The following is a 26,528-nucleotide window of genomic DNA, read 5'->3' as shown; positions in this document are numbered from 1 at the left end:
ACGGTTTCTCTGAAGCGACTGCTGATCAAGAGTTAGATGTTTAGGTTTCGATTACCGATTGGGTGTATTCAGAATATAATATTTTCTAAAATAAAAAAAAAACACAAAAATCGTCCAACAGCGAGTTGGACTCTCGCACGAAGATTCCGTACGTACAAAAAAATATGGTCAAGTTGTCGTATGTTAAAAGTGTTCCATCTTAAATAATTGTTTTTTTTTAATTTCATTATTTAAGTGAATAAAAGAAATCACGTTTGTTGCATGGGAGCCCCATTAAATATTTATTTTATCTTGTGTTTTAATATTTGTTTTAACAACCGTGACAGAAATTATCACAGATGACGTAATCATCTGTGATAATTTCAATTGTATAACTATCACAGTTCAGAAAGAGCCTCGTGACAGACCTCTTGACCCGTTTTTCCCTTGGGTACGAAAACTTAAAAAGTCTGCTAAGAATCTTATAGTTTATGTTTGGTCATCTTATTTGATCTTAGCAAGATTGATTTCAAAGATCCATTGCATATTGCCGTGACATCGATTTTTTTTGTTTCCGAAATCAGTTTAGTTTTAAGGGCAAAAAATATCAGGATGCATTAATCTTTATGCACATCTAGATCGGTTTAGCTGTTATTACGTAAAAAGGTTTACCATATTTATATAAAATCCTTTATCCTTCTATCCTAATCCTTTATTAAAATGAACTTAAGAGCGGTTGTTTTTGTGTTAGAGGTAGGTACAGATCGTGTAAGGGGTAAATTTTCAAAGGCTTGTTGAGCTCAAGTACCAGATTAACGGAATTTCGAAAACGTGTTCGCTAGTGGTTATACATTTACGTACAAAATGATCATCTTTCAAGCTTTATTTCTATGTCCCTGTTGCGGCGCGTCTGCGTTTTCTTATACAATCTAACGTGTTATTAAATAATGATTCTAATTTACAGTGTCTGCTTAACATTTAAATAATATTTAATTTTACCTAAGATTCTTAAACGCTAACAGCTTATAATAATTATTTCCACTACTCTTATTTTTTTTTTTTTTTTTTTTTTTATATTAGATATAATTTTTATTAATACATAACTATAACCTAAAATAAACTATTTAAAAACTAAATAAAATCTAAAACGTCCTCGAAACCACCGCAGCGAGGCACAGTTCCTAAGATGCTGGCAGCATTGCCCCTCTGGATGGCCAAACTAATTACTCTTATTGCTTATATTAATTATTATAATCTAAGGTATAAGCTAGTCGTCGACAGACCCGTAACATAAAAGCTTATCTTTATATATATATATTTCTTGTGTGCGTGTGTATGTCACTGAACTCCTAAATGGCTGGACCGATTTGAATGAATTTTTCGTTATGTGTTTGGGTGGCACCGAGGATGGTTTAGATTCACAAATCAGCCCGGCAGATTACGCTGTCCTTATTATAATAATGTAAGTCGCGTCTTCGACCGCATATGTTTTGGTTTTTTGTTTTAAATCACGCTAGTGTCTTGTAACTAACGAAGTCAAATACAAATAGATAAATCTACGACAAATTTCGCGTTTATAACTTTTTTTTAAATGGGTTATTAATTCATTGACCAAGTATATAGTCCACCTGGTAGGTATATGGAAAACCGTCGCCCTTAAACGGAGTAACACTTTTCGTGCAAGGAACACTTAGGAACACAAGTGCATATTTACATTATCCTCCGTTCTTCCGAACAGCAGTGTAGTAGGTACTTTCCCATAAAAATTATATTAATAATATTATAGTATTTATTACACAAACATTTAAACTGTCTGTCTACTAAGATATACGCATGGTTGGTTTGTATAAGAAAAACACCAAAGAAAAACGCATACACTGCCTTGAGGTATCATAGCGTCGTTTTCTTTTTCCTCATATTCGTGAGCGTTGCGCTAATTAGTGCAGGTATACATATGTACGAACGTGGGTTCCTTTGTTCTATTAAGTAGAACGAAAGTAGGTCTTTCACAAACATGTCGAAACGACATGATCTTTAATGGGTTTGCACCACATTGAACTGACAGCTTTTTGGATGTTCTTCGGTACTATGTTTAAAACAATCTAGGATTATTTTATGAAAAAACCCAGCTTTAATCTAATAATTGGCATAATAGGTTTGATTTGAGTTATAAATAAAATATTTTTGAAAGGTTAAGCCACATTAATTGTCTACATTAAATAGCAAATAGGAAGCTTCCCAACAGTGTTGATTAGAGTAGCGTTGTGGGTTTAAATTCTAAAACCATTTCTTCTAGGATAGAGGTTTGTGCCCATCTGCGTCCCACAGATAATATATGATATAGGTATATGGATGATAATAGGTTAGAGAAAATCTGCGTCTTGACCCTGATGGTTAGTTACAAAAGTCAAAAAAAGATAGGTTAAAGATAAGTTTTACGCTACAGCCTGGTGCGACTCGACTGTGGTATGTTATGTTCCATACAAAATGTATAGAAGTTATTGTAGGAAACAGTTTGCATTATTATTAGCCCAAAAATATGACTAACAGATTTCCTGTTTAGCCTAAAAACTCGCCACAACGATTTGGAACAATTTTGACTAAAATGGGATGTACCTCAATGCAAACCTCTTCCTACAACGAATTCCATACAGGTTGTATGGAACATAAAACACTGCATATTATATTTGAGATACAATCTTCCATTTAATAAATCGTTGAAAAAATTAATCCTTAAGCACTTTATTTAAATTGCAAGTTTTATTTAGCTTGTAGTAAACAAGCTAAATAAAACAAAAAGTTGTATGTTGCTTGTAATGATTCGGTCCATTTCAAAGAAAATTTTATAACAATGTAGAGTAAATAGAAAAACCTTCTTAAATACTGAATATCTACATAATATTCAATAGACTATTTACATTTGGTCCTAAACTCGTCAACTTCGACGTCTCAATATTTGATCAATAACTCATATTATTGGTAAAGTAACATTCGCTAGTTGTTTATTGTTTGAGTTGTAAGTTTCCTTCTAACAAGTATTGAACTCAATGTAAACGTGGATAGGACTTAATAAAATACATATGTGTACTCATATAATATTGGTAATAGCCTAGTGGTTAGAACTGAAGGATAAACCTTGGGCCGCTCATTCCGAGTTATGTCCCTTTTAAAGCAAATAAATATAACTTGCTTTAAATGTGAAGAAAATCATCTTAAAAAAAATCATGGCGAGGAAAGTCAAAATCGTTAAAGTCTACTAATACGTCCTTGCTCAGCATAGTGAACTTCGGCCTATAGTCTTCTTCAGAATGCTGAGTTACTCAAAACATGCCAAAAAGAAATTATATGCAAACCAGTCAATACACTTAGATACTCCGATTACTTTAATAATAACAATAATTATTGATTCCTGCAGTTGCATTCATAAATTTCCATTATTTTAATTAAATAGTGTTTCTAATTAACAAAGATTTTTTTTCCAAAAAAGCCAAGTTTAAATGGGGTGATGTAACTTAGAACATAGTTTTTTTTTTCAATTGTTCCAGTCTGTTGTTGTTTCAGTCCGTCCTCCCGTCACAGCCGATTATTTCACTAGCTGGTACAGAAATCGACAAGAAATTTGAAATAGTTGTAAGTGTAACAATTAAGGCCTTTAAATTCAAATATTGTTAATATTTAAATTTAAAGGAATGGAGCTCTTCCCTGGCACCTGTTATTTTCCGTTTTTTTTTTACCTAAGAACGGTGAATATGACAAACAGAATCAAATTTCAACACAATTATACCAACGCATCGATCGTAGTTATACTTTTTAAAATCATTTTCATTACAGTAATAAGGCTACTAAATACGGCCCAGGAATGGAGTAGAAATCACCATTAGCATCATCATCATGATCATCATTGGGCCATTACCGTCCCACTACAGGGCATGGGTCTCCACTCAGAATAAGAAGTGCTTAGGCCGTAGTCTAGTCTAGTCTAGTCGCTGGCCAAGTGCGGATTTGTAGACTTCACACGCCGTTGAGAACATTATGGAGAACTCTCAGGCATGCAGGTTTCCTCACGATGTTTTCCTTCACCGTTAAAGCAAGTGATATTTGAATTGCTTAAATTTTAAACGCACATAACTCCGAAACGTCAGTGGTTCGAACTCGGTCTCCACGAAAGGAAATCCAAAGCCTTACCCAATAGGCTACACCGCTTTTTAAACCACCATGCTTATAAAGAAAACGCACCGAATTGCAAATTCTTTCCTTTTTTTGGGTCTTGAATGAAAATAGTAATATCCAGTAAGTGAGCCGAACCCGATAAATTACCTATTGTGGAGCTTCAAATTCGACAAGAGCCGGTTTTGTTCAATTCATCGTCTCGTTGTCAATGGGAAATTAATTACCATCCAACTCCGAATTCCGATAACCTAAGAGCTCATTAAATATAAGATCAGTTTTATCAACGAACTCAAAATGCGTCCAGGTGTTGATGGTAATTTTCACCGTTATTTTTTATCTTAATAGGATACATTTTCTTGCGTCATTTAACATCTAAAATATGACGTTTTTCCTGCGAACGTATCGCGATATTTTTAAAATACGCTACTCAAGCGCTTTTAAGGTAAATTGAGTTGATGAAAACGCGTGTTTGGTAAAATTACATGAAAAAGCTTTAATGGATCCCTAAATGTTGTCTAGATTGCATTCTATTCTCCTGTATTGTGCGTTTTATATATTTTTTATTAACACCTCCAGTCCGCACGGGCCAGCGTGGTGGACTACGGCCTAAACCCTTCTCATTGTCGGAGGAGAACCGTGCCCTGTAGTGAACCAGCAACGGGTTGATATGATGATACCAATTGTACTCTAGAACATATTGTGAGAGAATATTTCTTCTATCTATTCTGTATATTATAAGTATTTATGTGTATTATATTCATAAAAATATTCAACAGCTATCTAAGTACCCATAACACAAGCTACGCTTACTTTGGGGCTAGATGGCGACGTGTGTATTGTCGTAGTATAGATTTTATTTAATTTCTATTAAGATTGTCTCATTTTGTGATCTTTTTCTTGCGCAAATCTAAGATAAGAAAAAAAAAATTGTAGGTATATTTACATTTAAATACGTATTTAAGAATTTGGTCTAATCAAAAATAATCTAATCTTTTTTATTGATATTCTTGAATGGGTCAATGTTCAATTGAATACGAATCGGTGTTATTGATTACACAATATTTTCGCTCGAATTCAACTTTTTATACGTTACACATTGTGCCTATTGACGCTATATATCTTTTGAACCTTGCCATGCTCTTCACTTTGTGAGTAGGGGTCCCTCATTTATCATTTCTGTCACCGATCCATCTACGTTGAACGCGTAAATGATTTCTTTTGGCATTACTGCAATTAAATATTTCAAGCTGTATTCAGTGTATGCCGTGTTATGTAGGTTGAAGCTTGATGACCAACATTTCTACATTATAATTATTATAATTATTATACAACAATGTTTTTGGATAAAATACATTCAGAATAATACAGAATACAGAGTATTCAAGCAAAATGGTAGTAAAGTAACTTCGGAATAGTAGAAATCCAGTGATCGAAAGGCTTTCATCTCGTCCGATTATCTTTAAAAGTTCCAATTATCATTGAAAGAACGCATTCTCTTCTCAACTTCTCAAATTAAATGCTTATATCTGATATCCGAAGCTACAGCTTTCAGACAGAAACTGTTGATCGCTGTATATTTATAAAGACGTTAAATTGCAATAAATACCTAGTACCACGATATTTTACTTAATATAGTCTTTATGTCCTGGTTGGACGCTTTCCTCCTATTCCATTTTGCCTTTGAGCATCCTCAAAAGACAAGCTTTACAACTGAACCAACAGCAGTAAATAAAGTTCTCGTAAATAGTCATACCTAAAATTTTGATTTAAGCTTGGTTTAATGATTTTAAGAAAGCAGTAATGATGACTAATCTTAAATCTGAGGTCAGGCTAATAAATGAGTTTGGTAGCTGTAATATTTTCCATTAGGTAGCTGATGTTTTGTTTTAAGACATTTTCGTTTTAAAGAAAATTAACTAGAGAGCTATGGTAGCCAAGTTTCAATTCGATTCGATGCGGGTGTTTCCGAACTTTACCAACACTTCCTTGCTTTAAGTGTACAAGATGCGGTATTTTAATTATACCTATTGTATATCTTCCTTTGAAAATCTCATTTCATATTCATACTTAGAATAGAATTTGTATAAGCTTTGGATAATTAAGTTGTCACAATTATAAATTCGTTGCGTTATGAAATTTTAAAAAGTCAACCGTAAACTATGTATGTTAGGTGCTTAGTGTGTTTATCCTCCTGTCTTAAGAAGATATATTGTTAGTATTGTTTAGATCATATGGGTGGTGAAGAAAGTACTTGAAGTGCCGCCTATAAAGTCCTCTTTACACTCAAATCGAGCACTCTTGGCACTCAAATCGAGCGTGTAACGAGTGCCTCATCTGCTGAACCCTCTTTGTATGATTCTCACGGAGTGCAGTACACAAGACAGATCTCGACATGACCGTCGCGTACCGCGCAGCATTGGCTTCCATCAGGCGCAAACGGAGAGACACTTGACACATGTGCCAGTTTCACACCACCTATAGTCATTTATCTGTAATTTGAGGAATTATTCGGACATTAAAATAAGCTTGTTATGAATTCTCAGCGCAAAATGTTTGTTCGATCAGAAACAGCAACAATGCTAGAGCTGCTATTATCGATAAGTGTAATCCCAGTAATAAAATTGAAAAAGTATTTATTATCTCAAGTGCCACGATCATTATTATTGAGAGCGAGGGAGATATGTTTTTATTGAGAGCTACTTAGGAATCACACATACTTTTAACAATTATTTTGACGATATTTTTTCAGTGACTCTAATAACTTTATTAGATCAAGTTTAAACGTATACGCAGATCTTTAAACACGATTCCAAAAAAACGTATTATCAGCATTTCTGTCATTTGAAAGAAATCCAATAATTAGAAAATGTGGGTAGACGGAAATCCTAGCACTTTACAACTAATGAAAATTCCAGTAAGAATAAAAAGTTAAGATAAATATTTTTTCTCGTTTGGGATTATTTAAAGCCTTCTGACAATTTTTGTTTGGAGATAATGTGAAAATGATATTTTTTGTGGCCATTCGGCATCGCGAGTGATCTTAGCCGTAATTAATCTGGCTTTTAGCCTGTTTTCGGCGGCTTAAGTATTTAGCAACCAGAGTAATGAGGTGCGGTCTTGTCGTGATTGGTGTCTTTAATATGCAAAGGGGCATGATAACGCTGACAAGCTATATTGCCTTCTCTGCAAAAAGACAATTTGGCGTGTAATGTTTATTGCAGATATTTGTAGTTGGTCTCGGTAAACTAGATACAGTTTTTCAAGACTCAAAAACGATTACACTATTCGAAGTAGTAAAAGTATCATGTAGGTGTCATCTCGGGCAATGCACGTACGCTTTGAAGCTTGCCTGAGAACATGTAATAATAATTTGTGTTAGAGATCGATGGAAATAATGAATGCATCTACATCATTAATATTTTGAATGGTTTGCAAGGTTGTGCCGCATTCAGTTCTATTTCAAATACAACTTTCCTTGTGCCGTTATGGACGGTTCTTATCCCCGGTTACTTCTTAATCTTTAAAATAGAAGCGGATTAATTAACTAACATCTTATTCGATTATAATTAACATCTTGTCAGTTTATAAACAAATATATATCCATATTAAATGTAAGTAAATAATACTAGGAACGTATATTTAGTTGCCCGCATAACATCTTTCATTTTTAGTGGTATAAAGTAGCCTAGAACCTTCCTTGGGAATTTTTTTACCCAATCAAACTAATCTCTCTGTATCTATCTGATAAAGTTCCGCCCTGTACAAGTTTAGCCCTACAAACTCGCAGGCCGCCGACGAAAATTTTTAAAAAAATGGTTGGATTATGCTCCCCTCACAATTGTATCACAGTCGTAATCTATGTCATACAACTTGACAGGTTTGTACGAAGAGGTGTCTGTGACGTTACATTATTACGTTTGCCTTTCCGAGATCAATGTTATAGAAACTGTACGAGTGAAAAAACACAATACATAGATTCTTATTTTTTCACACAATATACACACACGACTTAACTTTCTTTGTAATTATTCAACCTACCTACATTCTCGTATGTTGGGGTGATAATCTTACAAATCCTCTCAGAATAAACCTCGAGCTCCTGCATGAAAAATAGGATTACACGTTAAAATGTTGCAGCTCAAAAATGTTTCGTCGAGAACTTGTCTGAAAATGCGTTTGTGCGCTACATTTTATTTTAGGTACAAACATACATAATCATTTGCTCTTCCGAAGTGACTTTAGAGTAGGCTACGGAAAAATTAATTTGAAATGTCGGTTTTTAGCCAAAACTGTGATATCCTCCACATTTTTTTTAGTTAGACGCTAGTTAGGTGTTTATACAGATGAAAGAAAATTTAAAAAATTTCTTTCATCCGGTTTGGTGGGTGGCTTCGGCCGTGGCTAGTTACCACCCTACCGAAAAAGACTTGGCTCAAGTGTCACCAATATAATTTATATATGTCTCTTGTAATCATCATATCAACCCATTAACGATTCCCCACAGGGCACGGGTCTCCCTCAATAAGAAGGGCTTAGGCCGTAGTACACCACGCTGGCCCAGTGCAGATTGGTGGACTTCACACGCCTTTGAGAACATAATGTAGAATAGCATATTATGCATGACGATGTTTTGCACTGTATAGGTTTCCTCACGATATTTTCCTTTACCGTTGAAGCAAGTGATATTTAAATTTCTCATGTATAGATTTCCTTAAACTACGGTTTTTTTCCGCTTGCGTCCAGCAGCTGCAACTTGCTTGATGACGTCCACTTCTAACTATCATCATCATCATCACCATATCAACCCATTACCGGCCCACTACAGGTCACGGATCTCCTACCAAAATGTGAAGGGGTTACTACTAACTACCAATACCAACAAACTATAAATTACTATTCTTAGTTCGTTCTCCAATATCACTCTATTATTTAACCAACAATTCCTGCAAAACAACGTAAAAATTATATAATACGATTTATCACAAACATCTCTTGAATTTGAACAGTTTCATAGCGTTTAACTTCAAATACGACCTCCTGTATATTGAGTTTGGAAATTCGAGGTAGTTTAATACTGTGACCCGAAAAACAAGTCTATTATCAGAGTGTAAGATCAAAAGCTCAATTCTATTTCCAATTATTTCGTGGAGCTGTTGTTATATTTTACGCAGATTAAAATAGTTTCATATTTTGTTTCTTTAAAAGTATTAAATGTAGCATATGAATCGATTTAAATCCTTATCTTTATCTTTCTAGATAAAGCAACAAATTATTGTTTATGAAAATATTTTGTCCATAGCCTCAACCTCATGAGAACGACAAATACTAGATTCCGATTCAAGGAATGCAATGTGCTTTGGTGGTCTAAGAATACTCGCAGGTATTGTTCAAATATACTGTTGGTTAATTACTCTTTCAGTTTTGAAGTTTTTGTACCAAGTTGTCGTAAAAAACATAACACTTTAATTTATATTCAGGGAAATACAAAGTTATTATCAAAATATAGCTGTATGTTTATAAAGCTTTTTAAGATCATAATTCCAATTATACGGCGTCCACTGTTGGACACAGGTTTATTGTAATGATTTTCTTTTATTCCACTACAAGTAAGCCCTTACTGCAATCTCACCTGGTGGTAACTGATGATGCAGTCTAAGACAGTAGCGGGCTAACCAGTTAGGGAGTATGGTAGTCATACCCCTAATCGGTTTCTAAGCGACATCGCAGCGGAACACTAAATCGCTTAGCGGCACGACTTCGTCGGTAGGGTGGTAACTAGCCATGGCCAAAGTGTCCCCCCAGCTGCGAGGTGCATTTCCCTATGCTGCCTCCGTCGGTTCTTCGGGCTATGTGCCCTGCCCACAACTTTGCACTTCAGGTTCGCTACTCTTTGAGCTACGCCGGTAACACTAGTTCCTCGAAAAAGTTATTTCTGATTTGAACACGATGAAATGCGCCAAGCGTAGCTCTCTTCATTGCACTCTGAGACACTTTAAGCTTCCTTACAGTAAATAAAATAAAAGGCAATACGTCACTGGCAATCTCTGGCAACACGTTTTTGTGTGGATGGATGATGGATGCAAGATAAGGTAAAGAAACAATTTAGGGGATGTGGTACTGTGAAAAGTGTCTGTATATTTTCTCAGGGCTATTTGAAAGACGGTTTTTTGCACTATATTTTTTGTTAGGCCTAAAAATATTTCCCAAAAATTGTCCCGACGTCCATCAGTTCGAGTTATATGTTTTTTCGACACATAAAGTCCTGAAGTTAGTAGTGCATGTTGCTCTTTTTTCCTTGGTTTGCATGACACAAAGGACTATATGCTGTCAGAAAATATACGCCTAGTGTTTTAGCCAATATACATAGTGGCTAAGGAAAATATTTTTGTAGTAGGTAAATTCTAGGTCCAATATAGATTAAAACTTCTAGTATGGCAAATAAATATCTTTAAAAAGCTCAGCTGAGTTCAGTTTAATGTTTTGTCTAATGTTATTATCATAACAAATAGACTACTATCATGTGAATACCAAATAGCTGCTTCTGATCATTTTTTTATTAGAAAAATAAAGTATGTCCTGCCTGTTTACATCTTTAGAACGCCTAATTTATTTCTGTTAGACCGATAAATAAGTTAAAAAGTATTAATGTGTCGCATTGTGATTGTTCTCATTATTTTATATTGCTATCGTGACATCATAATAAAATTGTATGAGCACAGTAGGCATTTTAATTTAATGTAATTTTGGTATTTGTTATATTAATGTCTTTATCATTTTCACAGTTAATATTGTTTTTATGTTGGAGCCCGCTTTGTTTCGCATCTACTATTATTGTCAATTTTCCTTTTAGTTTAGTTTCATAAATGGATTTGATTTGACATTTAAAACGCCGTAATGTTTATTAAGGTTATTAAATATTATCGGCAAACCATATTTCATTAGTATCGAAAATTTAACTCGGATTTAATTTAATAAGCCTACGATGACTAGGGCATGAAACAGCGAAATAATTATCTGCATTTGACCTATTTTGACTCTGCCTATGTAACACTAGATGGACAGTTATTCCCTCCAAAGTACTGGATCGACTGTAGTTACTGTGACTAATTTTGATTAATATTGTATTTTAATATGCTTCGTAGTTCTTCAAATGTATTAAGTTAGGTTTTCATACGAGTTCCCTACACCATGGCAATCTGCCTAGCTTTCAAAATTCCAAATAATAATTAGAGTTAAAGGCAGATTACAACTGGAATCAAAAATTTCCCTTTGATTGTCATTATTTCTCAAACGCCAATTAAATCGTCTTTTGGGATGGATTGGGCGAATGATAACTCATTCGCCCAAAGCCTTAATAAAGGGTGTGATTTGTGTAAAAATTTGTAGGCAAGTGGCCCTTCCTATAGTACTCATGATTCAACATAAATTTCTTTTAAGACATTTCTAAAATGATACCTTACCATTTATTATTCACACTTTTGCTGAATGCCTCGACATTTATTTTCGAAGTTTGCCGTAACCGCCACTTAAGAGAAGACTTTAGACGTCTTGTTTTGTAACTGGATTAACCTAATAAGATTTCGCAGTCGTCTGTTACGCTGGATCTTCGCAATTTCCATTCACTATTTTATATTAAAGTCATTAAACTATTCGTACTCTGAATGGTAAACAAGAGATGTCTAGGTTTATCATGGGGATTAATTTCAATATTCGTTTTTAGATCTATTTCCCAAAACAGAAGGGACAAGAGGGTCAGTGTAATGGGCGGAATTAAATCAAAAGTAGGACGTTGTACCGTAACGTCACGAGCCTCCATTTTGTCGGAGGGACTTTCACGTTCAGCCACTACAGACCACCGTCCACCTACAGATACAGTATTTGTATTTTGTTCACGAACTTTTCGAATATATTATTTTACCGGAATACGTACAGATGTGCCGGATGGCTTACTCGCTATTGTGAATATGGGATTACGTAATATAGACTGTTAGCCAAAATAGTGTCTTAAAATAAAGCGTGCAGCACCAAGTATTTTACTTCTCTAGATATAAGTGAATACGCGGACCTATGTCCAGCAAATATGGCCATACATCAGTTGAAACGCTGACAGCTAACATACGTACACAAATAAAATTAAAAAAGTCAGCAACTACCTTGTTGTTCAAGTGTTCAACAACGGATCACTAGGTCCTGGCTTGCAATCAAGTGGGGCCTAAACTTGATTCTCAGCACGATATTGGAGTTAGGAAATTGTCGATGTCAATCGCCATGCCTCGGAGAACACGTTAAGCTGTAGTTCCCGGATACTATCACTAACTTCTGATAATATTCGGCAAAACCCACCAATAATCATTGGAGCAGCTAAAACTCTCTCCTATGAGAGAGTGCCCAGCTGTGGGACATTAATAGGCTGAGGGTGGTAAGTTAGCGGAGTCAAAAAATATAATCGGGAGGAAAGTAATTGAAAAATCCAACTTGTCGCTGCGGTTCGAAGTAATAGTTAGTAGTGGCTTTGCTCAGTTTATTTCAGCCTACTTTGCAAACTAAAAACCAATTTTATTCTGGAAAATATGACTGCTAAAACGTACGGGGTCTACTAAAAGTTATAACACACAGGTCGTATAAGCATTGGTCGTGAGAAGTGTAGCGTAGCTAGAGCTTGTACGTATAAAACCACGTTACTTAAAATGCAGAAGCAAGTTGTAAATAATACATTTAATTATGTTAGTGTTTTTTTTGCTTATTTTATCGAACAATGTGAGTTCATCATGACCATCATTATTTAACAACATGGTCAAACTTTACAAAGTAAGAAAGTAGGTAGACATATACAAACATATAGTATAAGACACGTAAGTGAGCTAAGATAAGATAAATAGCGTTACCAACAAACCGGTGGAAGGCTTCTGTCGTGGCTATCGTTACCGATCTACCGACAAAGATGTGCCGCTTAAGGATTTAGCGTTTCAGTACGATGGCGCGAAGGAACATACTAGGGGCATGGGTTTAATGCAACTGCATTCTCCTAACAGTATAGCCTGCCACAAACTTAGACTGTCACTATGTGAGATTGCATTAAATAGCTAGCTTACAATAGAATTTAAAAATATATATATATATATATAAATATATTTCTTTGACTTTTACCCCCAAGATGCTCTAGCTACTCTTTGTAACGTCTATTATACTGATTGAAGATGCGACGAGATTAAAATAAGTACTTATTAATGAAATCATAATTCTAACTTCTTCGGGATACAAAAAAAAGAAATCGTGAGTCTAAAGTAATGAATTCTCAAAAGTAGCTAAGTAGTTATGCTTAAGCCAAATGTTATACAGCCGTGTGGTTCCGTAAAAGGATAATAATATGAGAGATAGTAATTATACAGAAACGGCTGCTGCGACTTTTGAATATGCTAAAACGACTAAAACGAGATATATACGTGTGCCAGCTTGGTTTGCAAATGTGCGTTTAGCATTTTTGCTGTGCGGCACCTCGCTTTGTGCTGGCGATCGACCTGCGCAAACAAAAGAAGTCTATTTGCATTTTAAACAAACGATACTGAGCCTACCTGACCAAGAGGTTATTTTAATTTCTTTTTAAGTTCTAAAGTATACTTATAAAGCACGGACGGAGATCAAGATTCTTATAATTCTTTTTGTGACAAGAAAGCTTTTAACTTTCCTCTTTTTGCGATAAGTTCGCTACTTAACTAAGCACGTATCGTTATTAAGCGAGTCTTATCAACAATGATTTAGATTAAGTTTAAAGTTTCTATCTGTATTTTAATTTTCTTATTATGTTTTGACTTTTTTGAAAGAATAGATATTTCTAAAAGAAAGTTTTTAGAAATTGATATCCGTCGTGTGTCGTGTCTATTTGATAATTAGGTCAATTGGCAATTTTTATCAATAGATCTAATATTATAGATAAGAAAAATTGCGATTTTATCTGATACTAGATTTATCGTTGGCTTAGACCGCGTATGTTCCTTTATTTCCTTAAATAAAATATTTGACACGAATTCCTTCTGCCTGGACTGATTTGGATGAAATTTTCTATGTATCGTGTGCTTCAGTAGGTTTCTGGCTGGATTGAAAACGCGTCGCTGCTTTACTGGACAAGGCGACGTTTACCGGATCCACTAGTTTCATTACGATTATTGAGATCTAACTATATCTCAGATGCTAAAGTACACTGAAATATTGGCGGCAAGTGAGATTGAAATTATAAAACTTGAAAATTGAGAGATCATTCGGTTTTCATTTACACGTAGGGCGACGGCTTAGTTTTTATTTAAATGTAAATTAACATATTTATAAGGAATTTATGTTCTTTCTTTCTAAAGTCACAGTTCTAGGACAGAGGGAGGTATTCTGATAGAATATCCTAAGCGAAGTCAAAAAGTTTCATTTGCCGAACATTTCATTCGCTTACGAAGTAACGATACGATCGCAATTCATAAACGCAATTTTGTAAATTGCAACGACATAATCCCTTTTATTTTTGCTATTTTCTACTTAAACATTATGAGCATTATCTCGAATAAATCACGAGCTTAAAGCTTGCATTTATTACGAAGCGTAAATTAAAAAAGTTGTACCAATTTTCAGTGAGTTATTGTGCACAGTTGTCTGGTACTTTCTAGGGAATACCATCGACGTTGCTATACCCGAAATTTGTTTATCAATTTTAACTGCTGGTTACTGCTCTGCATATAATGGACTGATATTGATTAACTTATTTACGGTCCCTTTTTGGGTTTGGTTAGCAAATGGTAAAACAAATCCTTTAGGTGTTGCTTTGTCGGTCAGTCACAACTTCATATTTCAAAAATTACTAATGCCATACGATTGAAATTGGAATTGTTGAGACTTAAAATTTAACCCGTTTAACATTTACGAAAAAAACCATTTGTTGAGTCTCATACTCAACAAATGGTTTTTTCGTCAAGTGGGATATCATTTAAAAATACTTAATTTGCATATTTTTATATAGGTTTCAGTTCTTTAAAAAGAACTCAGTTTTTTCTTCTATGAAAAAAAAAAAATCAAAAAAATGCTATGATCAAATGCGTTTAAAAAGCTTTTGCAATGGCAATAAAAATTTAAAATAATCTACCATCCGGTCTAAAAATATTTCCGCAACATTAAAGAAATTGTTGCAAGGGAAATACTTATGTTTACACCTCAGGTGATCTTTTCCTTAGGGCAGAACATAATTTTGGTTTTTTGTATTTTATCTGGTCAATTTTTTTGCAAACTTCTTCTTTATAATTATCAAATTAACATTTAATTATACGATTTATCATTTTTTATCTTTGCACGCCTGCCGATGGCATAAAACACAGTGACAAATTAGTATATAACCTCCAATAATCTATGTCAAAATGTATTTTCGGTCTTGTGCGTAATCTCCTGTAAGTTATATCTCCCTCACGTCCTTTTTGAATCTTCTTAATCATGTGGTTTGAGGTCTCCCTCTCTCCGTCTACGACACCCACAAAAGCCATGTCATGCCAAAAACGTTTTGTCTGAGTCAAGGCTCTTTCTCTGACTCTGGCTGCTATTTCGGCAACGAGGTAGCTTACTCTTATATGTTCGTTGCACGCCTTGTCTCTGACTTGAGTGTGATTTCGAAGGTTTTTTGCCGCCCATATAGCGCCTATCTTACAGCTGTTTTGTGGTCTATGCCTTTCGTGTAATGGGGATTTTTTCATCACACGAGATTCCGGTCAGCTTACGCTTCTCGTACCTTATTTTTCGTCTTCGTCTTCGTTATTCTATAAGGACTCCTATATCCGGTTCGATTAATCCATCTTTTGAAAGCACTAAGCCCAACTATTTTACGCTTGGCAGAGTTATATTGTTAAGCTGTATACCTGCACTGGGGCATAGAGTTAAAGTTAAAGAACATAAAACTTTTCAGTATTGATATCATTTTCTTCTATTGACTATAAGTTTTCCTGATACTCATAAAAGTTATCGGAAACGAGGACCACATCATCAGTGCGAAGAAGTTTCCAAGGCGTTGGTTGTTGAAACTTTGTGTAGGTAATTGTGTTTTCTGCAAATAAAGATCTATTCGTTACCAAGAAAAATTTCATATTGCCCCGCTAGCGATTTTACTAACCCCGAACTGGTATTGAGAATTTCTTGGCAGAAAAACCCAATTTCTAGGGGCCACGTGATCCGTAGTTAAATATGCTGAGCACAAGACCAACGACGCAGTTATAAATTGCTTGTTTGATTATAACCGCATGATTGCTTATCGATTAACTTTTATATACATTATTAACATTATCTCATAGAAGCGGAAAATTACGATACATAGTTGTCGGTTACTACAATATGGTGGTTCGTAATCTAGTCGTGGTTTTATTTTTCCTCTTGAGCATTCCCTTAGAACTATACTATCCTATATTATATTAATTTTAATAAAAAAAGCCCAGCTCACTACTGACTCTACTGAGAAATTCTTATGTAATATTTATATTATCTTTGATCTTGTTGGTATACAGCAGCCGTATAGTAGGCCTTTGTTTGAAGCATTATGGCTGCCAGTTTTTTTCAATAATCTCATGCGAGTGTCGCGTTAAATCTCTCTGTAGTGTGTAAAGCGTAAAGCTCAAAGCACGACATTAATAAAGGAAGGAATTACAGTAGATTCCATGTTTCAAAGTCTAATATAAAAACTTTTATTAATCGAATAAGCCGACATAAAACAAATTATAAGAATGTAAACGCTAAGGGTTTCAATAGCTTCTGAAGGGTTTAATAATCATTTCAAAGGTTTAATATTTTTTTAGCGAATTTTTCCGTCGTTATTACTATTAAAAAACTTTCGACATACTTAAATAAATAATTAACCAATTATCATTCAATCTACGAATTCAATGCCCCCCTGGTCACTTCGGTCGCTAGATCGCCGTGTAGGAGAGAATAGCTCTAAGTTGTTCCAAAAGCCGTAACAATCCATAGAGTACATAGATTGAACTCTTCATGTCAATAAGTCAAAAGTTGCTAGCAATTGAGATATAATTTTGAGTTCTAAGCAGATAAACTACATAAATAAATAGAGATCCCCACGCGTGTACTATTATGTTTTAAATAATAATAATTAATGATATCAGCGCTCTAAAATTACTAGGAGACTACATAGTAAAGCTGGATTTACGTCATTGCATAGCATGTGGCCTAAGCCGGACGCTTCAAGCCGTTTCCGACACGACTGCTGAAAACGCAAGCATTTTTTTCCAATTAACTCCAAGTTAATTGTAATACGAATGGTATATAACCTAAAAACAAATTGTGTGTGCTTACGACACCAATGGCATGAGACTGAATAAAGTGGAGTATCTGGTGGAACAATCGGAACTAGTGTCGTCTTGTGCGGTTGGTGTAATGGCCGGAGTTCGTGCGACGCGCGGTAGAGCTACCCATGGCTAACTCGCCGGACGTGGGTCTACTTGCTGCTAGCCTCCTCCGGCTCATCATCGGTGAGTTTTACTCTTAAAGCTGAAAAGTATTATTTTTGTTAGACATTGTTCCGTGATTATCTTTTTATTTTTAATCATCATATGTTTTCCTCCAAGCATTTTCATAAATATTACAATTGTTCAGAATTAAACCAGTGATTACTCGCGATTTCTACTTACATTTATCTAAGAGCTTAAAAATCTTCCCGAATCAGCCGATGCTCACCCCGAGTAGTTTAAGTAAGTTACCTACAAGAAATATGCGTTGATGTTCCCAAGTAGAAGAAAGAAAGAATAAATAAAAGTTCTTCATACAAACATTCGTAAAACCTATATATATATATATATAGTTAAAAAAGTTTTAAAAGTGTTTAAAAGTAGTCTATAGTTAGTAGTGTATATATATATATATATATATATATATATATATATACACTACTAACTATAGACTACTTTTAAACAGGTAAATTACTATTCATATGTATTTTACTATAAAAATTTTCGAGTTTAAGAGAAAATATTAGCAAAATGTATTTGTATTAAAGACGCTAATTTCATAGATTACTTACCGTCCATTATAAAAAAAATTGCATCAGAAAACTTGTTGAGAATTATCGAGCCATTTTATTTTTAGTCGTATGCGCGAGTACAGCCGTCAGGCACAGCGTCTTTTATTTTACGTGTTATTAAGAAATAACCTTCAGCAATGATAGGAGAAAATTAAGATGAAACTTGAAACATCACAAGGGCATATTATATTGTTAGGAAGCGCTTTATATATCTAGAGATATTGAAGGTACCGGATCGTAGTACCGTCAATATGAAAACTTTTGCTATAACTGTTTTTCGATACAATCAAAGACAGAATTGGAAATAATCAATTCTCGGAAAATTGCCTCGGAAGAAAATTGGTTACACGTAGCAATTTTTTCGTCGTGTACGGATAGCTCTCTAAAGCCTTCGCTTTGGGACGCTCACGTTTCTTGTTTGCAGGTGTGTAGATAGGTGGCGACAGCAGAAGTTCCTTTGCTTTTACTACTTTTAATCTTCCTAATGCGTCGTCTGATGTGCACACTTTACAAATGCCCGCACTCGCTTGCGAGCGGTATATTTATGTTTAATTTGCCTATATGAACATAACGCTCTACTAATACCCGGCTGTTAGTACAAGCTGTCACGCTAATATTTTTCCATATATTGTCGCAAAAATAACTTTGCGACGGGCTGAAAAAACTTTTAAAGCTAATTATGTTTATTGTATAGCTTTTTTGCGGTAGCGAGACTATTTTGTGGGTTACAATATAAATCAAATACAAGTCATAAATCTTAAAACAACTGACCTAGTGATGAATCCATTACAGTCGGACAGCCGGCACATTTCATACGACTATTATACTATAGCGTGAATAAAAAAAAATATTTTTTTTTTGCTTTTTTTTTAATTGAAAATGTAACAATAAAATATCCAACTTCTAACCCTAATTACTACGAAACAACGTGGTGCCCTGAAAACTGGCTTTATTTATGTGCTGAACAGTTGGGATAATCCTTTCTTTGTACAATAAATAAGCAACCTCTTTTGTAACAAAATGGGAATTAAAGTTGCCTACTGTACGTAATGTATTGAAAAAATTGTGATATTAGTCAACAAATATTAGAAAATAACTCTAACATGTTCTGGGTAATAAAAGCGAGAACTTAAACATGAAAGTTGATTTTCCGACTGAAACTCCGTTTATGAAAAACAAATACATTCTACGCGTAGAAAGGTACGTATCTTTTGTTAGAAGTAATAACACAATATACTTTTACCATAATAAGCTTATATGTTGTGCTCCTTTCATCTGTGTTCAGTGAATTAATATGCTTCCGGTGCCTGAAATGAATCTCTTAATTGCATTCTGAATCAATTTCAACGTACTGAAAATTGATTCATCGAAATTCTTCAATAAAGTGGAACGTGTATTTATTTTATATTTATTTACTCCATATTAACGAAGTAAAAGCCACAGAACAGTTTAATGTCGGTATAGGCGGAAATTCTTCTCTGATTTCATTTTATTTCAGTAGTTTGGCTGTTTAATTGATCACATAAAATCGACTGGCCAATTGAGACGATACTTCCCTAGCGTGGATGCGTGATATTATGGTCACATTTAAATGTGCTTTGATCAGAATAAATCCTCTGAATTCCAGGACATAGCTTTACCTGAATTTGAGCATATATGATGGTCAACGTATTAGGCACAAGTTAGTTCTATTTTATTATAGTAGGTAGGTACTATTCAGTATAACTAGTTAGTGTACTTTTTTATCTAGATTCAAATTATTTACTTTTACGTTACACGAAGGTAAGTGGCAGGCACGGCTAGGCTTACATTAATATTATGATAGTTGTCTTTAGTGATGTCGATGTTATATGTAGCAAGCGTCTACTCACTTGTTAAAATTGCGTAATAATTTCGCATCGCCAAATAATTGGGAAACACTTTTGATCCGATGAATAATTACACGGTGGGATATCCGTTACCGCAATAACCAATTTTTGTATATAATGATATATTGATTAAAGTCTAGTTTTTCACTAGTAATAATCTACATGGTATAAAATAAAAACTCAGTAGGTAACTAGTCGCTTTCCGTGTATATCTGTTTAACCGCTCACTTCTCACAAACCACGCAAAGGATTTTGAAATGGTTTTCACCATTATTTAGATATTTTTTCCCAGATAGTATATATGTAATAGATTTACATATCTAATAGATAATAGATTTGACGGCCGACTGGCGCAGTGGGCAGCGACCCTGCTTTCTGAGTCCAAGGGCGTGTGTTCGATTCCCACAACTGGAAAATGTTTGTGTGATGAACATGAATGTTTTTGAGAGTCTGGGTGTTTGCCTGTATAAGTATTTATGTATATTATTCATAAAAATATACATCAGTCATCCTAGTACCCATAACAAAAGCTAAGCTTAATTTAGGGCTAGATAGCGATGTGTGTATTGTCGTAGTATAATAAGTCTGTAATAGTAAAAATAAGGCCGAAAAATAAATTAACATGGCAGTAGCTTCAATTTTAATTTCCACTTTATACCCGTGCAAAGCCGGATGATTACCAAGTAAATAAATTATCCGTACTAAGATGCATATGTGCCTTATAAGGTTCGTGTTTGGTTTATTACCCTCCAATTCACAGTTCTACCGCTGAATTGATTTTGCGATCTAAATAGCACCGTTCTCACAGTTTTTATGAATTTGTACATTACTGTTGTAAAGACGTCTTCTGTCTACGATTTCTATTACAACCCACGCAGGCACTATTCATCATATGAACCCGTTAAGACGGCCTAAAGCCGTGGTTTCGATTCCCACAACTGAAAAATTTTTGTGTAATGAACATGAATGTTTTTCAGTTTTTATATCTATATTATAAGTAGTTATGTATATTATACATAAAAATATTCATCAGCAATCTTAGTCCCATAACACAAGCTAAACTTACTTTTGGGCTAGATGGCGATGTGTGTATTGTCGTTGTATATTTATTTATTTTATTACCCACTAAAGGAAACGAGTTCCCACAGGTTTAGGCCGTAGTCCACCACGCTGGCCCAGTGCGGATTAGTGGACTTGGCACTATAAAGTACACTTCAGACATGATGACGTTGAAATCAGTAACAAGCGTCTACTTGTTAAAATTGCGTAATAATTTCGCATTGCCAAATAATTGGGAAACACTTTTAATCCGTTAAATAATTACACGGCAGAATATTCGTTACCGCAATGACCGATTTTTGTATATAACATGGTATGGATTTTGAGTCCAGGTACAACTATACAATGTTATCATTGGATGTGGTTTTAGTTACCTTTGCAACTTAATAATAACATACAAAATGTACTGTGTATTTTCGTCTGCCATAATGCGATAAAAGTGCGATTAAGTTTATTAATTAAGTTATGTGTGTTTTAAATAATTATAATATCACTAGCTGGTGACCGTGACTTCGTCTGCGTTTGATTTAGTTTTTTGATGTGGCATTAAATTTAGTTGTAGATCTAAAAAAAATTAAAGTATTCAGTATCGCTAAGCCTTAAATGAGGGGTTTTCTGCTGTACGCTAAGAAGTTCTGTCCTCTATCTCCAACTACAGTTTGGGCAAAATTAAACACATATTATAACCTCTATAGTACAAAAATAATTATTTAAATCGGTTATAATTTGTCAGAGTTATAGTGTAAAATCGTCAAACACTCATCCCCTCTCCCAAAGGAAACGAGCTTAATGTCGGGATGAAAAGTATCCTATATTACTTCTAACACTTCCAAGAATATGTGTACAAAATTTCATGAAAATCGGTTTAGTAGTTTTTGCGTGAAAGCGTAGCAAACAAACTTACATTGATATTTATAATATTAGTAGGGATTTACTTCAACGGAGATTTCTCCATAATGTTCTCAAAGGTCGTATGAAGTCAACTAATACGCACTGGGCCAGCGTGGTGCACTATGGCTTCAACCCTTTCATCGTGGGAGGAGATCCGTCTCCTATAGTGGGCTGGTAATGGGTCGATGTGATGATGATGATATTGCGATTACTATCTATTGGTACAACAAATAGTCAAGTCAAATATTATTGTTAATTTTGTTTTTTATTGCGCAATCTAGAGGAAAACAAATAAGAATAACTTAGTAATAACCTCGTCTCGAGTGAGTAACTTAACTGTTGCACGCGATTTTGTCCGCTCTTGTTTCGTTTTTTGTTAAATCCGCTCGGAAACCGTTTATTTTCCCGGGATGAAAAGTACCCTTCGTTTATATCCACGAAGCATGATATTTCTTTGCAATATGACGGCAAGATCAGGACAGCCTTATTTGTAAAGGCAACATAGTGAGACAATTTGCCATTTGAATCGATTGGGCTTGAAAAGGCAACAAATGGGTGCGATGCGGAGGAGTGCGGGCTGTGCGAGATGCGGGGAAATGTCCCACTGCTGGGCATTAAAGCATCGACCCACCACGCAGCTCCAAAGCAGATTGGTGGGCTTCAATGATTAGGTATTATTACATTTTGGTGATATAACCGGTAATTACAGCTTAACGTACTCTTCTGATATATGGCATATATGGCGATGGTCTGGTGGTCATAGAAATCAAGGTGGCGAAATTGGATACAAACGGCACATGCATTATTTTGTGGCAGACTTTACAGACATTAACAGTCTATAATAGTATATATTATATACTTTTCCTTTCGATTAGTTACGACAAGTAGAATTATTGTTTGGTTCAAGTATTCATGGGTTGCCGGATCATTTTCATTTTACATTCGACTATTGTCGTACAGTAAAGATTGAACCTAATGATTAGGTTTTGCCTAGAAATAAAGGAAAGACTTTGTATAATGAGTAATTTTTCATAACGCAATACTATGAAATATATCAATATTCCTTATCTACTTTTCTGTGGAAAAGAAATATTGTTATATAACACAGTAAAATAATAGTTCAAAAACTGTGGCCCGACTATAGAAAAAATAAATTTAAGTAAAACTGGGTCTCATAAAAGCCCAAAACAATTAATTAAAAAAATTAAAATTATTTTGTTAGATCAAGCAGACAGCCCACCTGATTTTAAGTGGAAAACCATCGCCTGTAACCAGGGCATGCAAGGAACACGACCTGCAAAGTGTGTGTAATAACAAGTTTTTTATCCACGTTTCTGATACGTGCCGCTAAGATGTGGAACGCCCTCCCGGCAACTTTGTTTCCTGCCACGTATAATTTGAGTACCTTCTAGGCTAGAGTGAATAGGCTTTTTCTAGACAAGCGTGCTCCAACCTAGATCTCATCATTGCTTTCTAACGGGCATGATTGTCGTCAAGCGCTGGCCTATCGTTAATAAAAAAAAAAAAGTTTAGCCTCAAGTGCCTGTTATTGAGGCTAAAATTTTTCCGGCAACCTTTAGACCGCACAGCATTGCAACAACTCTGCTTTGCGGCAGAAATAGGCATGGCGTTAGTACTTCCCCGGATGAGCTGCCACAGGAAGCTTTATTATTATTATTATTATTCTTTATTTGTACACCACATGAAAAATTATACAAGAAAAAAAGAAACATAAAAAATAGTCGTAGAATACAAATAGGTCTTTCGCAGACAACTTTTAAGCCATTTTATGTTTATTTATATTAGTGTGAGGTGCTTGTGATAACTGCTTTCGTTAACTTAAAATTCAAGCTAGGAGAGTTTCAAAGTAGCTAAAGTCAGGGGGTTTGTGTATCCATCGTATACACTTACATACGATGGAATTCCTTATTTTAGTGATCTAACGTTTGTAATTAAGGAATAGAGTTTTAAAAAGTAAGGGCATTTGACCATCCAACCGTCTTTTCCTAGGTCGCATTGGTTTGCTGGCATGAAATTGAGTAGAAGTGATACTGTACAGTAATATCGCTTAGTAGCGATCTCTGCCAGGCAACCTTAGAATTAGGCAAAAAAGAGGACATCTAACTGCAGGTGGTACAAAATATATAATAAATACATACGAATAACTAAATACTAATACATAAACTAATATACACAAATGCATCTAACATATGATAAACAAAAAAAAAAAAACTATTAATAAACTATATACCATATAATAAATAATTAGATAAAAGTAAATAAATCATTCATAAATCATTCACTTAGATAAATAATGACACTTAACGGCTTTTTTAAATATCGCCAGTGCCTTTGACTCCCGTATGTTCATAGGAAGCGAATTCCACATTTCGATGGCTTGCACGGTAAATGAATGTTTATAATATTTTGTTTTGTGTACATACTCAGGGCACGACACGATCTTAGACCGGATTGCTCTTCAACTAAAGTAAACTTCTCTTTTAAGTATGAAGGAGTTTTTAAATGAAATAACACACAGTACAGAAGCGAAAGTAAATGCTTTACTGCTGTAACAAAGATTTTATGTTTAGCCACGAATACTTGAGTCGCTGAGAGCAAGCCAACGATACTTAAATTATTAAAATCGATCCAATACGGATTTCACAAGAGTGCAACCTCTATAAATACATATAAAGGACTGCTAAAAACATAACACTGTTATATATGACGGCCGATTGGCGCAGTTTGCAGCGACCCTGCTTTCTGAGCCCAAGGCCGTGAGTTCGATTCCCATACTGGAAAGTGTTTGTGTGATTCATGCTCAATTAATGTTTTTCAATGTCTGGGCGTTTATATGTATATTTTCTAAGTATTTATGTATATAATTCATAAAAATATTCATCAGGCATCTTAGTACCCATAACACAAGCTACTCTTACTTTGGGGCTAGATGGCGATGTACTAATTATAGTCGGATAAAAAGGAAATGCCCTCTAATGGGGCATTCGTAACATTACCTATTCCGATATAAATTAGGTGTTCTATTCTTGCACGTACGATTAAAATAGGAAATAGCCACAACAATAGCGTACCGCTTCACATCGAACAACTTCATCAATTATTACTTAGATTGCAACAATTTCTATTACCTTTATTCATTATTAGTACAAATGGCCTCATGAGTATAAACGATGTAATGTAATGGTTATCTTTTCCGCTTTCGGCTTCAGTAAATAGAGCTTTATTGTGTTTTTCTGGCGAAAGAAATCTTTGTCTGACATTAAGTTGCATAAAATCGACATTGATGACGACGAAATTGTTAACTTAACAATTATTCATTGTAAAGTCAACATCTCCTGATGATGCTCCGGTTTCGGAGCGAAACGTGCGTAGAGGGTATATTGCCGAAGATCTGTTTGGTGTGGGGTATAAGGATTGAAGAAATTATAATATACACCACACAGATTCTCCTGCTTTTCGCGGAGTATAGCAAATTAAGCTTAATTTTGATAATATATCATGGATTTCCGCAAAGTAACGCCTGCTTCTATCCGACAATGTTGTTATTTAAATAATCTGTAAAAAAATGTATTTTTTTATTTTTTTTTATGGAATTTAGTACATCTTCCTCAGTCTCACAGCTGGGCTCTATGGCTAGGCCCCTGATTCGATGCGTGTTGATAGGCTTTAATAATTATTACCTTATAAGAACTATAGGACCAATACCTTAACGTACACTTCGAGGTGCGGGAATACGGTGTCCATAACACTAACTACATACTTCAAAGAAGATAAGGGGTTAGAACTCTGAAGCACCGCGCTGGTCTAAAGCATTTAATATTATATTAAACGTAAATCTGAATTTCCGATATTCGTTCTGGCACTGACAATTTCTAGACGGAAAAACTTAATAATGAACAAATTTAGGCCCGTCCGGATAATCAAACTCAGGGCCCTGCGATTCATTGTGTGACATGCTAGCCACAAGACCAAAAAGACAGTGAATAGATATTCTTACCTATATTTACATTTGTTATGAACTGCAAAAAATATATTTTTCTTTTAGAGAGAAACATATATGTTCCTAACTACTGAAAGGGTGGTTTGCTCGAGCTAATATTACTGTTGTTTACGAGCTGTAGAACCTGTGAACGCAGTTTATCGCCCGGAAACCTGCAAACCACCGTGTGCACTAGATAATTGGTGCTGTAAATTTAGTTCATAAGGTAACGTCAAGTGCCAAACCCAACATACTGTAGTAACTTTAAAGTTAATTACCAACTTCGATAGATAATTAATATCTGTGCCGTTGCTCGTGACAGCACTGAGCCGCTGTTTTGTAAGAAAAATAATAAAAAAGTGAGTTTCATGAAAGTGCGATGTTATAGCGAGGTCGTCATAGGGCTTTCAAGTTAAAGTCTTTGAACGTAAAAAAGTTGGGCACATGTAGCTAATTATTACTGTGTGAAAATTTTTCAGAAGCTTGTACTGATGAACTAACTTCTGTGCCCTGT

General features: G+C 34.8%; 1 protein-coding gene across 1 annotated transcript in view; it reads left to right on the top strand.

Annotated features, from left to right (window-relative positions):
• Positions 1 to 17,590: 17,590 nt before the first annotated feature.
• Positions 17,591 to 26,528, top strand: part of LOC120636978 (neural-cadherin-like) — a 218,887-nt gene continuing 209,949 nt past the window's right edge. The window contains exon 1 of the mRNA XM_039908557.1: positions 17,591 to 17,648. Within this exon, the coding sequence (XP_039764491.1) occupies positions 17,591 to 17,648 (58 nt within the window). The remainder of the gene's footprint in view (positions 17,649 to 26,528) is intronic.

Source organism: Pararge aegeria, chromosome 3 (assembly GCF_905163445.1).
Source record: "Pararge aegeria chromosome 3, ilParAegt1.1, whole genome shotgun sequence".
NCBI classification, from domain to species: domain Eukaryota; kingdom Metazoa; phylum Arthropoda; class Insecta; order Lepidoptera; family Nymphalidae; genus Pararge; species Pararge aegeria.
Note: the sequence above shows the minus strand (reverse complement) of the source record. Positions and strands in the feature narration are given on the sequence as shown.